This window comes from Tenrec ecaudatus, chromosome 12, assembly GCF_050624435.1.
Source record: "Tenrec ecaudatus isolate mTenEca1 chromosome 12, mTenEca1.hap1, whole genome shotgun sequence".
Taxonomy (NCBI): Eukaryota; Metazoa; Chordata; class Mammalia; order Afrosoricida; family Tenrecidae; genus Tenrec; species Tenrec ecaudatus.
Genome location: NC_134541.1, coordinates 27,214,493 through 27,227,620, shown reverse-complemented (window position 1 = coordinate 27,227,620; position 13,128 = coordinate 27,214,493). Strand labels below are relative to the sequence as shown.

General features: G+C 49.4%; 1 protein-coding gene across 4 annotated transcripts in view; it reads right to left on the bottom strand.

Moving 5' to 3' along the window:
* UQCC1 (ubiquinol-cytochrome c reductase complex assembly factor 1) overlaps positions 1-13,128 on the bottom strand; it is a 128,818-nt gene that overhangs the window by 2,090 nt on the left and 113,600 nt on the right. For all 4 annotated transcript variants that reach the window (XM_075563719.1, XM_075563718.1, XM_075563717.1 and 1 more), the window contains 2 exons: positions 10,574-10,651; positions 2,710-2,823 (listed from right to left, as the gene is read on the bottom strand). In XM_075563719.1, coding sequence (XP_075419834.1) covers positions 2,710-2,823; positions 10,574-10,651 — 192 coding nt within the window. The remainder of the gene's footprint in view (positions 1-2,709; positions 2,824-10,573; positions 10,652-13,128) is intronic.

Sequence of the window (13,128 nt, the reverse complement as noted above, 5' to 3'; positions counted from 1 at the left end):
CCACTTGCCCTCCCTGAGATTCCAGTCTCCTGCCAGAGAGAGGGGAGAGCTCTGTGTACCTCATGGGACTCGTGGAAAGATTCAATGATGTAACCTCTGTACAGTGCTGGTCACCATTCTCCACTGTCCTCTAGCAGGCCCTGACACATGGTGAGTGGGCCCAGCTGCACCTTCTCGGTTGCCTGGGAGAATCTGTCACCATGCATAGCTCTGGCATTAGGAGGGTCACTTTCTTTACCACGGATTCTCCTTCCCTGGGGAATTGCAGAGACCAAGCAGAATACCCCTGGCTCCTCACACTGACAGCTGCTCTTATAGCTGAGACAGAGTCTGGCCCCTTGGACTTTCTCCCCACATGCCTCCAGCCTGTCTGGCCTAGACCAATGCCATTGGTCAGAGCTCTGGTTCCAGGGCCACACCGGTATCAGGCTAGATGTTCGCAGACCTAACCAAGGAACATAGGGAGAGGGCCATCTGTGAGGGGAGAAAATCAGAGCAGCTACAGGAGAGATGTGGGCAGGCAAATACTTCAAGAGGCAGTTGAGCTAGTGACTGGCTGAGTCTCAGGAGAAAAAGGCAGTTGCTAAGAGAAGTCCCCAGGGTGCCTCACAGTAAGCAGAGCAGCAGAGTGAGAAATGCTTTTAAGTGAACAGGCAAAATCTGCCATGAGACCGAAACAGAGCAGGAGTCACTAGACTCAAAAAGATGGGGACCCACTTGTGTTGCTGTTGTTGGCATTTGGAGTGAGGTGGGGGAGGGGCTAAAAGTTTCACCTTGGGCCTTGAACTGCCTCCCTCCTCCCAAGAAGGCATTCACTCCCACTGCTTCATCATCAGGCTGCTGACTCTCCACCCTCAACCGCCAAGCCCACACAGATAGACACATGTCCTGCTAACTAAGCCACTCCTAAAACACACTCCTCTCTGCGTCTGGATCCACTGCCACCGCTCTGTCCACTCCTAGGTTAAACACTGCAGCTCTGACACCATTCCAAGTGTCATCAGAGCAGAGGCCGAGAACCTTCTGCAAGTCCAGCGCCCCGTCTTTCCTTCTTGCCCCGCTAGGCCAGAATAAGTTTTATTTTCTCCAGCCTTCCACAGTACTTTGTTACAGCCTCTGTCTCATCACTTACTGACCTACTCTAGTGTTAGCCTTGTGCCTAACTGGCTTCCTGGCCAAACTATGAACTGGGCAGAGGCAGGGGCTGGGTCTACTTAATCTCTGCTTTCCCAACGAGTATACAGTAGAGATAGTGCTCAGGGATTTGCTGATAGAACTGGGTCCCCCATCACAGCTCCTTGCTTAGTTCGGAAACCCATTTCTGTATTTCCACAGTCCAAAGTGGGTTTCTTCTAGGGCACTGGCTGTGGTAGTCCTTCATTTAGGGTCCTCAGCGGTCCCAGCTGTGCCCTTGGGGCTCCTGTACAAGCCCACCAGATGGGAAAATTGACTGGTCTCTCAGTAAACCTAGCATTCGCTTTGCCAACCACTTCCCCTGTCAGAGGGTGGATCTGAACGACAGTCTGAATCTTAGATCTTCTGTGAAGCGGGAACCTCAGGCTAAAGTGTCTCTGGCAGGTTTGAAGAATGTCCCCCCAAAAGTCCTGGCTACCAGGGTTCTCTACATTCTGGGTCTGAAAGAGCACATTATGTGGCACACTGGACTCGATGACCCTATCTTCTTTCTCCTCAAGAGCTAGGGCCTGGCACCCACCCCTTCCAGGCTGTTGGGGCTGGAAGGTCATGGACACTGGTGCATAAGATAATAGCTGTGAGGGGAGTTGCCTTCAGCCCCAGGAGCCAAGACTGAGAAGGACAGGTGTGACTCATGGGATGGCCTGTGCTCTTGAGCCACCCAGAACAGCTGGGGCATCTAGTGGCCACATGAATCACCCAGCTTGGGTGCTTGGCCAGCTGTGCTGGTCGACTCACTGGGAGACTCTGGAAAAACTTCTATGTCCCTCCTCTCTGGTGCTCTGTTCACGCTTCTCTAAAGTCTGGGTTTCCCATCAACACAGGATCTGGGGGCCGGACAGTCAAGCAGTTAATTCTCCATGGGCTGAGAGAAGACTGCATTTAGACAGTCCTTACCCCGGGGCCTTCTGCTGGGAGCTTTCTAACAGGAAGCCTGGGGGAACTACGGTGTGAGGTATTGAAGTAGAGGCATTCTGATTGATTATGACTAGTTACCAGTGAGAAGTCTTTTTATTTAAAAGGTTTGAACAGAGAGTAAGTTTGCTGAAGGGGATACTTTGGAAAAAGAACTCCAAAGGGACCTTAGATCGTCTGAAAGGCCTGGGAGTGGTCTTAAGGGGCGGCTTTGAAACGTGGCTCAAGCCTAGTCAGGCCAAAAGTCAGAACGTCTGACCCTTGGGGCTCAGAGTGGGTACAGAAGGGGGCGACAGTGTCTGGTAGCCATCACACCCCATGCTTGTTTGTAACGCATAGGAAATTGTGTGCAGTGTCTGGCACAGCTCTTGGTCCACCGTGCCTCTCCCGCTTCTATTCCCATTCCCAAACTCCTCTGGCTGAGCTCACAGCAGGTTCTCTGCATCAGGCTCTGCTGCTGCTAGGATGGGTCACGATTCCTTCTGAGCGACTCTGGTAACTCAGCTTCGGCCTCCCATGATCCTCTGAAAGGCCAGCCAGAGACAGAGAGATGAACTGGTTTCCACGCAACTCTGGAGGGGAGAGAGACAGGCTGCTCACCTGTTTCCTCACATATTCCACCAGTAGTGCAAGATGCCGGGGATCTTCACATTTCTGATTGAAGAAGGTTCTCCACAGGGCAGCGGCCAGCCCGTGATCATCGGAGAGGATCCCCTGGAGTACAGAGTACAATGTGTTGAGATAGTTAGGGTTTATTGTGCCAACCTGGTTGATAAACACATGTGGGGTTAATTGAAGGGTTGAGAGATAATTGGCTCTGTGAGCCTCGCCTTTCTAGTTCTCGGGGCTCTTACTTTGTGATGGTTGGACCAGGGTCCAGCTGCCTTAGCCAGTTTTGTGCTTCACCTGGTAAGGCTCACTTCATGAAAGACATCCCCGAGAAGCTGCATGGACCTACCCCAATGCAGCTGTGGGTGCTGGAGAAGCCACGTGGAGACCCCTGCCAGCGCTGAGATGCTTACATGCTCACTGTTTTGGTTTTCCTTCTGCAGTCGGCATCATGGCATGTGTTTTGTGAGATGGAGGAGGACTTTGTGGATTGGTGTTGGACATATGGGTTAATGTTGGACTTGTGGGCTTGGGCAGCACTGGGTTGGGATGTTTTCTTGATATGCATTTAACCTTTATATAAAACTCTTATACATAAGTTTCTGCGGATTTGTTTCTCTAAAGTACCCAGAGACTAACACACGTCTTCACAGGAACCCTGCAGAGCCATGATACTAAAGCTGGGGATATTATAAACAGGCTAGCACAGCTCAGAACCGTAGAGAGAGTGGGGGTCAGAAACGGGGTCACTAAATAGAGCGGGAAGGGGTCTAAAATGGCTATCCAATCCAATCCTTTCATTTCTACAGAGGAAGACCAGGAGGGCCCCCAGAGTGACTTGCTGAGGTTAAAGCATGGCTGGGGCTCAAGTCTGGTCAGCTCTGCCCAGCCCAGGGCTCTCTCTACGCTACCCCACACCACACCTGGTCCAGGCAATGTGGAAGTGGCCAAGGAGAGAAATAGCAGCAGCAGTGGTTCCGCTGCTGTCAACAAAGCACAGGCTGGGGAGTAGTTTTGTGTGTGCTTGTTTTTCTCCTAGTAATTGAGATGGGCATGACTGAGCCTTCTTTCCTGGTCCAAGGGCACACACCTGCAAGGCAGCTGGCTTCTTTGGGGAAGAGAGCCAGATACTTTGGCCTCGCTATCCTCCAAATCAGGGCTAGCCATGGCCAGGCCAGGCCAGCCCAGCCCCTCTCCCCTTTCCTCCTTCCCCTTAAACTGAGGGTCAGGCCATTCAAAAGACTGCCATGGGCCACAGAGGACAATGCCCAGAGACTCTATGTGTAATTCTGTCTCCAGGAACACAGGAGACCTCTGTTGGAAAGTCCAATCATTAAGCAGAAGCTAACTAAAGCCTAAGGAGCCCTGGTGGCATAGTGGGTTGTTATCCAGTGGGCTGTTAACCCCAAGGTCAGTAGTTTGAACCCACCAGCCACTCTGGGAGAACAATGAGGCTTTCTGCTCCCCAAAAAGTTAGTCTTGGAAATCCATAGGGGCATTTCCACTCTGTCCTACGGGGTTGCCATGAGTCAGCACCAACTCGGTGGCAGTAAGTTTGAGAGTTTGAACTAAAGCCTGCTACAGCGTTTTCCTAACGCAGCCCTTTGGTGCAGCAAGGGAACGGTCGTCTTTCTTGAGGCGAGGGTGACGGAAGGAAAAGGCCCTGAGAAGTTCTCTGTCTGGGTGGCCAAGGTAGTAGTGCACAGACCAGGAAAAGGGCTGAATCGCTTCTCGGCCTTTGGGCTAAGATCAAGTGCAGAAAAAGGGTTGACACAGAGTTGAAAGTCACAAGTTCTAGTTCTGCCACTTCTAAGCGTGGTAGCAGTGGGTGATTCACCACACCCAAATCTCAACCTTCTCACCTACTAAAAGACGAAGATATGGGTCCTATTTACAACATTCTTGAATTTGAAAAAAGACAATGTAAGGGCATTTTTGCTAGGCATGAATATATTTGAAGATAGATGAACTCTTTCAGGAAATTGTGAATGTAGTTGGAAGGGTAGGGCTAGGCAGACGCCTCACCCCCAACCCCCCAAGTTCAAATCCCAGCTGCTTTGTCATTTAATGGCTATGTGAACTCTGAAAAGCCATTAACCTTCCCTTCACCTCAGTTTATATTCCAGAGTGCTGTTGTGAGAATTCAGATAATGACTATAAAAGGGCTCTGTAAACAGTTAAGTCATTACAGAGACCTCGGATCACTTATGTGATGTCGCACTGTGGGTTGGCTCCAGGCAGGCTGCCAGGAAGGGTCCGATTCAGTGTGGGGTGCTGACAGTTTGGTGGAAAAACATTCCACCTGTTCCAAATGCCACTGATAAACACCAGCTTCAGAGACTGTCCTGGCGCAAAGGCTGAGTCAGATAAAGCAGCTTCTTCCGGCAGATGGGGACAGGCGCCAAGGACAAGCTCAGGCACATCACCACTCCAAGCTATTTGCTAACACAACAGCCTGCCTGGGTCTGAAGAGCCCTGAGCACATGCTGGCATGTTGTTGCTGGCAGCAACCCACATGTGCTATGTGGGAAGGGAGGGGTGGGGAGGGGAAGTGGGTGGCACAGGAACTGGGAAGGATGAGGGCAGAGCCCAGGAAAGCAAACTGTCCAGGGGCTGGAGCATGCTGCACATGATAGCTCCGGGTGGGTGAGATGGCTGGGAAGGGGCCAGTCCAACACCCAAAACTGCTGCACCCTCAGAAGAAGATGGGGATCAGATGAACCGTGGTAACAGCCTTACTGCTGCAGCTGGTCAGAGCTCCTTGACAAATCTGGCTCATAATGATTTTGTTCATCAAACATTATCTCCACTTGAAAGTACACTGAAGCATCGAGGTTATCTAGCTAATTGGTAACAGAGCTAGGACCAGAATGCACTAGGAAGGTCAGAGAAAGGTATCTGACTATTTAGTCAAAATGAAGTATCGTACTGAGTGGGAGTGTGAGAAAAACAATTGAGCATGTAAATGAACCTGACCTGAGTCTTCTGACCACCATAATGCTACTAAGTCGGTGAAGACAAGTGAGTACCACCTGCAACTAAGGTGGGAGGAAAGAAAAAAGCCAAATACGATGGTTACATAGCAAACTCTTTGCAGGCTAGTAGAGGGCCTGCTGGCAAACCCTCACAATGCAAAGAGAGCATCTTCAGGACATTAAGACTTGAGGTCTAGAACAGCTAGAGGAAGCTACAGGGAATTTCCTGGCCCAGGAGAACTCTGGCTAGGGTTAGGAGGAGCAGGCTCTGCTATGAGCATTCAATAAACACCTGTTACACAGGTGAGTGGGCAGATGGATCTTGAAATGCAGAGTCAAAAACCGCAAGAGGTCTAGAGAGGTGAGGGGAAGCTTTGTGGAGAAGTGGGCATTTAGGATGGGGAGGGCTTAAAGAGCTATAGACTATTTCAGATGAGAGACTAAAATTATTTCACTGAACATTTATAGAAGGAGGTTTACATGTAGATCCCCGAGATCGGTTCCCCCTTTCTTCACCCCATTCCCTCCCAGTGTCGCCACTCTCACTGTTGGCCCTGAGGGGTTCATCTGTACTAGATTCCCTGTGTTTCCAGGGGGATGGGCAACAGGAAAGTGAGTGAAGGGAGACGCTGGGCAGTGTAAGATAAAATAATTTATAAATTATTAAGGGTTCATGAAGGAGGGGGCAGTGGGGAGGGAGGGAAAAAAGGAAAATGAGCTGATTCCAGGAACCCAAGTGGAAGACGAATTTTGAGAATGATGAGGGCAACGAATGTATAAGGGTGCTTTACTCAATCGATGTATGTATGGATTGTGATAAGAATTGTATGAGCCCCAATAAAACTTATAAAAAAATTAAAATGTCAATTTCATTATTCATTCATTCTCATAGGCATCGAGTCAGTGCCAATTCATAGCAACCCTATAGGACTGAGCAGGTCCCTGTTGATTTCCAAGACTATACATTTTATGGGTGTAGAAAAGCCTCAAAAAGTAATTTATAAATTGTCAAGAGTTCATTGGGGGGCGGGGATGAGAAGCTGATACCAAGGGCTCGAGTAGAAAGAAAATGTTTTGAAAATGATGGTGGCAACAAATGTACAAATGTGTTTGACACAATGGATGTATGTGTGGATTGTGATAAGAGTTGTATGAGCCTCCAATAAAATGATTTAAAGAAAAGAAAAAAAAAAAGGTTTACAAGAAGGCCAGGCCCTGGCTTAGCCTTGCCAGCAGGCATGATAGGCAGGCCCAGCTGGCCAGGTGCCACCATACTTTCCTGTAGAGGGCAGGGCTAGCCACTTGAGTCGATGGCTAGCCTGTAGCATAGCCTTAAAGCTGTGAACCAGGAGATGGTGAGCAGAGCTGGAACCGAGCTTCGGTCGGTGAGAGGTGCAGGTAGCTGCGTCATGTTCTGAGGGGCACTGAGCTCCCCAGTAGGCAAGGGAGAATGTTGGCTGCTATCCTTAAAGTTCCACTGCCCTGACCAATACATTCTCAGATGTATGGCGTTGGCCGCCATCATGTGCTAGTGGTCTCTGGCCCAAGGCGAGGCTGTCCCTTCAGTGGCAGAGGTGGGTCAGGTGGGAAGACCAGAGGTGCTGATTGCTCAGCCACTGGGACCACCTGGTCCTTGGCCTCACGGGGAGGGCTCGCTGAGGGGTGTTTGCAATTAGGCCATGGCAAGGCCTGGCGTACCCACCTCCCTCCAGCCAAAGACGGGGCTCTGCCCACTGTGCCCGGCACACTCACCAGCAGCCATGCCCTGGCTTCCTAGATGGAGGGGTGGCAGGCAGGAAACCGAAAACAGGATACTGTTGTGTTGGGGGGAGGCGGGAGGGGAGATGGGAGAAAGGTTTGGATTTTGTTTTGTTTTTGTAGTTGTCTGTAGCTTTCCTTAAGTGCTTTTTTTTTTTTAGCTGCAGGCTTTGGCTTGGAAAAACGGGGGGTTGGGGGACAGAAACCTGAGGCTGCTGCCCCTTTCTCTGCCTTCATGGTACTGTCCCCGTGTTCCCTTTCCCCAGCTCCTCCCTGACCCAATGACCCAGGCCTCAGACCTGCCAGCTAACCGCTTCCCATGAGCCACTACTCTGTCAGCCTATGACCAAAGGAGCTGGGGGTCTGGGCCTGGTGACCAGCCCTTCTCAGCCCGTTCAATCAGGGTGCTCCCCACCCGCAGGCAGGAGGCAACACCCTATCTGCTACCATCAGACCCTTCCAGAGCCCACCTGCCCTGCCTCGTCCAGCCCAGCCATACCCTGCTCTGCCCCATCTGGGGGTGCTCTACTCCGGGATGGGCTGGCGGGCCTACTTCCAAGCCTCCCTGGTAAGCAGAGATCTGAGAAACCTCGGGGGTCCTGTTTCCTGTCATGTGGTCCCAGGAGTGCGTGTGAGCCCCTTGGGTGTCTGAAGCCAAGGGCATGGAAGGGAGGGCTGCAGTCTTGCTCTGCTGGTGTAGTGGGCAGCTGCCTACCCGCACCTCGGGCTCCTGAGTCGGCAGATTAAGCATTTAATAAATTGTATTTTAAATACATGTTTTAAACTTGTCAAAAAAAAAAGAAAGAAGGCCAGGCCCTAAGGTACAAAACTAACAGAGACTCAGCTCCTACCCTCCACACTGCACTGCCCAATAGAGCCTCAACAGGTACAGCCTTCTGAGGGCCAGCCCCATTTGGACCAAAGGCTTTCCGTGACAGGGTAGTGGGAGGGAAGCACGGGTGGGGCATGCCACAGTGGGAAAGAGAACAGGCTACAGAGTCTGAAAGGCCACGAGGACTCTGAATCTGAAGTAGCTGAAAACAGGAAAGTTCTAAAATGGCCAGGATGGAGGCACCATCCAAGCCAGATTCTAGGGAAAGGTTGCTATGGAAACATGTCCAACAGAAGGCTCTGTGATGATGAAATTGTTCTACATCTGTACGGTCTGACACAGTCACCCTTAAGCCACACAGGATTACCGAGTGCTGGAATGTAGCTAGTATCTGAGGAACGGAATTTTCCGTTTTCACAATAACTTTTAAATCTAACTGTCACATGTGGCTCTTTATTGAAGAGCACAACACTAGAGTCTTATCACTTAAAGTGTGGTCTGCAGACAGGCAGCACCCAAAGGACCAAAACCTTTCAGTAACAGCAGGATCTCACATCCCAGCACAGACTTGCAGAGTCAGAATCTGCATGCTAATGGATCTCCAGGTGATACCCATGCACATTAAAATGGAATGGCCAAGAATTACACATTAAAATCACCTGGGGGAACTTGTGCAATTACAGATGCCCACCTACACCAATTAAATCAGAATATGTGAGAGATAAATCAAGTTATTAACAGATTTCCTAAAGTTTCTGCTCTTAAGAGTCACTGGGGTACTTGTGAAAAGACCAGGCTCTGCTTCTACTGAACTGGAATTTTCAGAGAGGTGTTTGAGAGTTAGATGCTTATGGGCAGGTATGTTTAGGTGAAATGCTTAGGCTTGGGCACAAAGAAAACAGTGAAAATTCAGAGCGTCCTTATTAACACTGATGAAAAGTCAACCAAGCTCCCCTGCAGTAAGAACCCAACTAAAGCTGAGAGGGAAAGTGCTGCTTCAGTCTTAACCCTCGGAAGACAGGCTGCATCCAATTTAACAAGTGATGTGCACATTTAAGCAGTGTTTCTGAACACTCCCCACAAAAAAACTAAAGTTAAATTCATGGTGTACAGTGTAGTGTGCTAAGTTTGTCTTTTATGATTGGAGATATCTAGCATATTGGGAATCAGGAGACACCCCCCCCCACCCCCACCCCCACCCCGCTCCAGCTTCTACTAGTCCCGTGTCCCTGAGCAAGTCATTTTTTAAAAAGAGAGTCTTTGGAGCTTTGGAGAAGGGCAAGTTCATTTCTTGGCTTCATTTATCTTCAGACTGATCATGTCCTCTAGTCTGAAATCTAGTTCCTTGCTTTCATTCCTTTATGCTATTCTGCCCTTCCTCATTCATCACCAATCGCACATCAATCTCTGTGCTAGGCGACAGAAATACAAACACAATACGCACAGCCACCACACGGAGTGAAGCCTTAGCCTGGTGAGGGTGGCAGCAATGCTCAGGCAGGTAAAGATGGAAGGATTGTGCCAGGGAAGTTCCAGGGGGCTTCCCAGGAGAGGGTGCTGGCATTCAATCTGGAGGTCACCCCAAAAGGGCATAAAAGGACATGGCTTGTGCAAAAGGTAAGGAATAATGAGTCTCAGCGAAGTTTATTACAGTCTTAACTTTTCTGTGTTTGGAACTGTTCATAATGAAAGTTAAGAGAAAACACAGATGAGCTAGATCTAAATGTTCTGATGTGGAAGGCTGTCCAAGAGAAAGCATTAGGTTAAAAAAAAGCAAGCTGCAAAATATTGTGCATAGAGTAGCTACCATTTGCACAAAGAAAATCCATATATTCATTCTGAGGTACAAGTGCTTGTCTATGCACGGATGACGTCTGCAAGGACCTCAATAAATTATCCGTTATCTTCTTGGACAGAGAATTGGGCAAAAGTGGGGAGTGGGTTCTGTTTTCTGCTTCAACCACCTATGTACATTTTGTGTGTTCTTTTATAATTAAAGCAACCTCCACAGGTGTCAAGCTTTGGGAGAATGCGCTGGGTGCCCCTGGGGCTAGCACAGGGACTGGGTTTGCCCTTACTCCCTACCCCCTATCTGGCACCTGACTAGTGATTTGACCATATTGTCTACGCACTGGGCAAACTGCCGCATATTCATGCCAGTTGTCCAGCCAGCGAAGATACAGAGGAGATACATGTGAAGCCATGACGGCAGGCGGTGGCGATGGCCCCGGAAGCATCCCTTGGAGGTGCTCATCATCTGAAACCTTTTGGGGAGGGCAAATGACCTTACCTCGTCATATCCCAAGATTGCAGCATAGAAACTATTTGTCATGAGGACCATGTTCTTCTTCAGGATATAGGGATTAACCTACCGGAACAAGATAGCAAAACAAAAGGATAAGTCAAAGGACACCACTAGAAGACGATTTACAGAACCAGGAGTTCAGAGAAGGACCTAAAAAGTCAAATTGCCAGGCCATATCCGATTCTGTTTTTTGTCAGTTTGCCAGCTTATTTTAGGTTAGATCCCAAACTACACAGTCACCGGGTTCACACAACCGAGTCTCAACAATGTGTCCTCCACCAGAGCAGGAGTTCCAATTGGCCAGCTGATGACAAGGCCCGAGTGCCACACACAGCATCTTTAAGCCAATGAGTGGAGTTCTTGATTGACCAGATTCCTCTATCTCCTTGTACTGGATGAAAAGCTGCCCCCCCCCCCCCTTCACCTTTAGCTGAGGAATGCCAAGCTGCCATTGCTAAGGCTGCTTCTCAGAGATCATCACCCAGGCTGGATTAGATCATGAAACGGGCCCTTCCTGGAAGAGGGTGGAAGCTCCACTGGTGCAGACACACGATCTGCAGGCCACAGGTGAGGAACAGCTTCCTGCACTACTAGCCTCAGCTCCCCAGGACGGTCGGGCCAGGCCCAGCAGCCAAGAGAAAGGGATTTTGCCCGTGGACCCTTGCTGGCATTTGATTCCCTCAATGAAGCTTTTGCTGCTGGGCGTGAAGGTTCCCTGTGTCTCTGCTTGCCAGAAAGTCCTATATGGAGTCCTCTGCCCGTGAGCCAGACACCAAACGAGAAAATCCTTCTAGACGATGTGGGGCTGTTCACTTACTAAACTCTTCTCCGCTCCACAATGCTTTCCTTTCTAAAAAAGCCAGGCATACAGAACCACCACAAGGAGAAGGTTCCTTTTATATCAGTTACTCATATTTTCCCATTTATTTAAGCTATTAAAATTCATGCAGATATTTTATACGCCATCAGGATTTGGTGACTGGTATTACTGAATGTTTAATAATAAACGAAACAGAAGAAATCAGAGGGTTAAATGATGACTGCAATTCCTGTAATGACTTAATTAAATTTTTATTGAGTACATAAACTATGACGTCATTTCTAGCCAACCCTGGGTCTGCTTTCCCGGCTTGTCACAGGGTGGGAGCACTCAATAGGAGGCTAGGCGAAATGAGCAGCAGGTCTCAGCTGAACTGGGAGGGGAGCAAGGCTCATGTAACACACTCAATAAATTATCCGTTCATTTTTAAACAAAGTCCATGAGTTATAATATATTTGCCATGCACTTTTTATGACATAATAAAAATGTTACCTTAAGGATTACTTAACACATACTACAAATGTTATAGCAGAGGCAATCACAAGGGGCAAAGAAAACAAACATGAGCAGGCCAGGGACGGGTCTTGGAGTTTACGTCCCAAGGGGAGCAGCATAATATATTAAAAACCAAACCAAACCAGGGAGCCGAAAGGCCAGAGCAGGACTGTTCCGCAGGGATTCCAAGGCCGTGAGTCTCCGCAGAAGCAGGCCGCCCGGTCTCTCTCCTATGGAGTGGCCTACCAGTTAGCAACCAAGACTTTACCACCGCATCACCACGGCGCCTTCACAAATTAGAAAGAGAATCCGAAACAAAGGGGAGGGGTGGGGGTGGGGGGCTAGTAAGGCAAGAGCACTGGGCTGGGAATCAACAGATGAATGAATGAGAGACTGAGCAGGGAACCCAAGTGAAGCACTAATGAATCTGGCACATTCTTCATCAAGGTAGTATTTTTTGAGGAGTGAGGCCAGTTCATGGTCCTCTTTCCCTTTTTTGTTCTTGTTGCTCTTACAGACTTTTATGCGACTGACAACTAGAGGAACCGGGAGACGTGGATCTAGGGCTGCCGTGGGACCAAGTGTAAACAGCTGGACAAGGTCCTTTGTGATGTGTTCTTGGTCATCTTTCCTCCCCCCTCCTCACTTTCTCTCACCCTCCCGACAGAGCAAACTGGGTGTAGTTTCCACAAGTGTGCCGTGCTCGCTTGAACCTCCAAGTCACATCACCACAGGGAGCCCTTCTCCTTGCTCTACCGGCGGGGACGCTGAATGACATCCTCCACGTGGCTCCCCTTGCCCCAGTCTGTGTGCCACAAAAGCAATTCAAGAAACAGGTCCCTAAGTCCAGTATTTGTCGGTACCAAGCACTGTGTTAAGGCATTAGCCCACTTAAACCTTCCCTAAGACTCCGGGAGGGATGATTATTATTCTCATCACCACTTTAGAGAAGAGGAAATTAATGTTTGAGCAGATCGGATGGATGGGGAACGTAGGGTGAGATTAGAATGCACAGTGCAGCCGCAATGCTTCCGTCCCTAGGCTGACATCAGCAGTAACGTGGCGGCCCCTTCCTGTGCTCTACAACTCAGTGATCCGTAGAGGCAGCGCTAAGAAGTGTTGCCGGGTCCTGGGCAAACACACCTCAGAGATTTCCCATCTCCATGATAGCTAGAAATGGGTCGCCAGGACGGTCATGAGCGGTTAGTAATGAAAACATCAGATG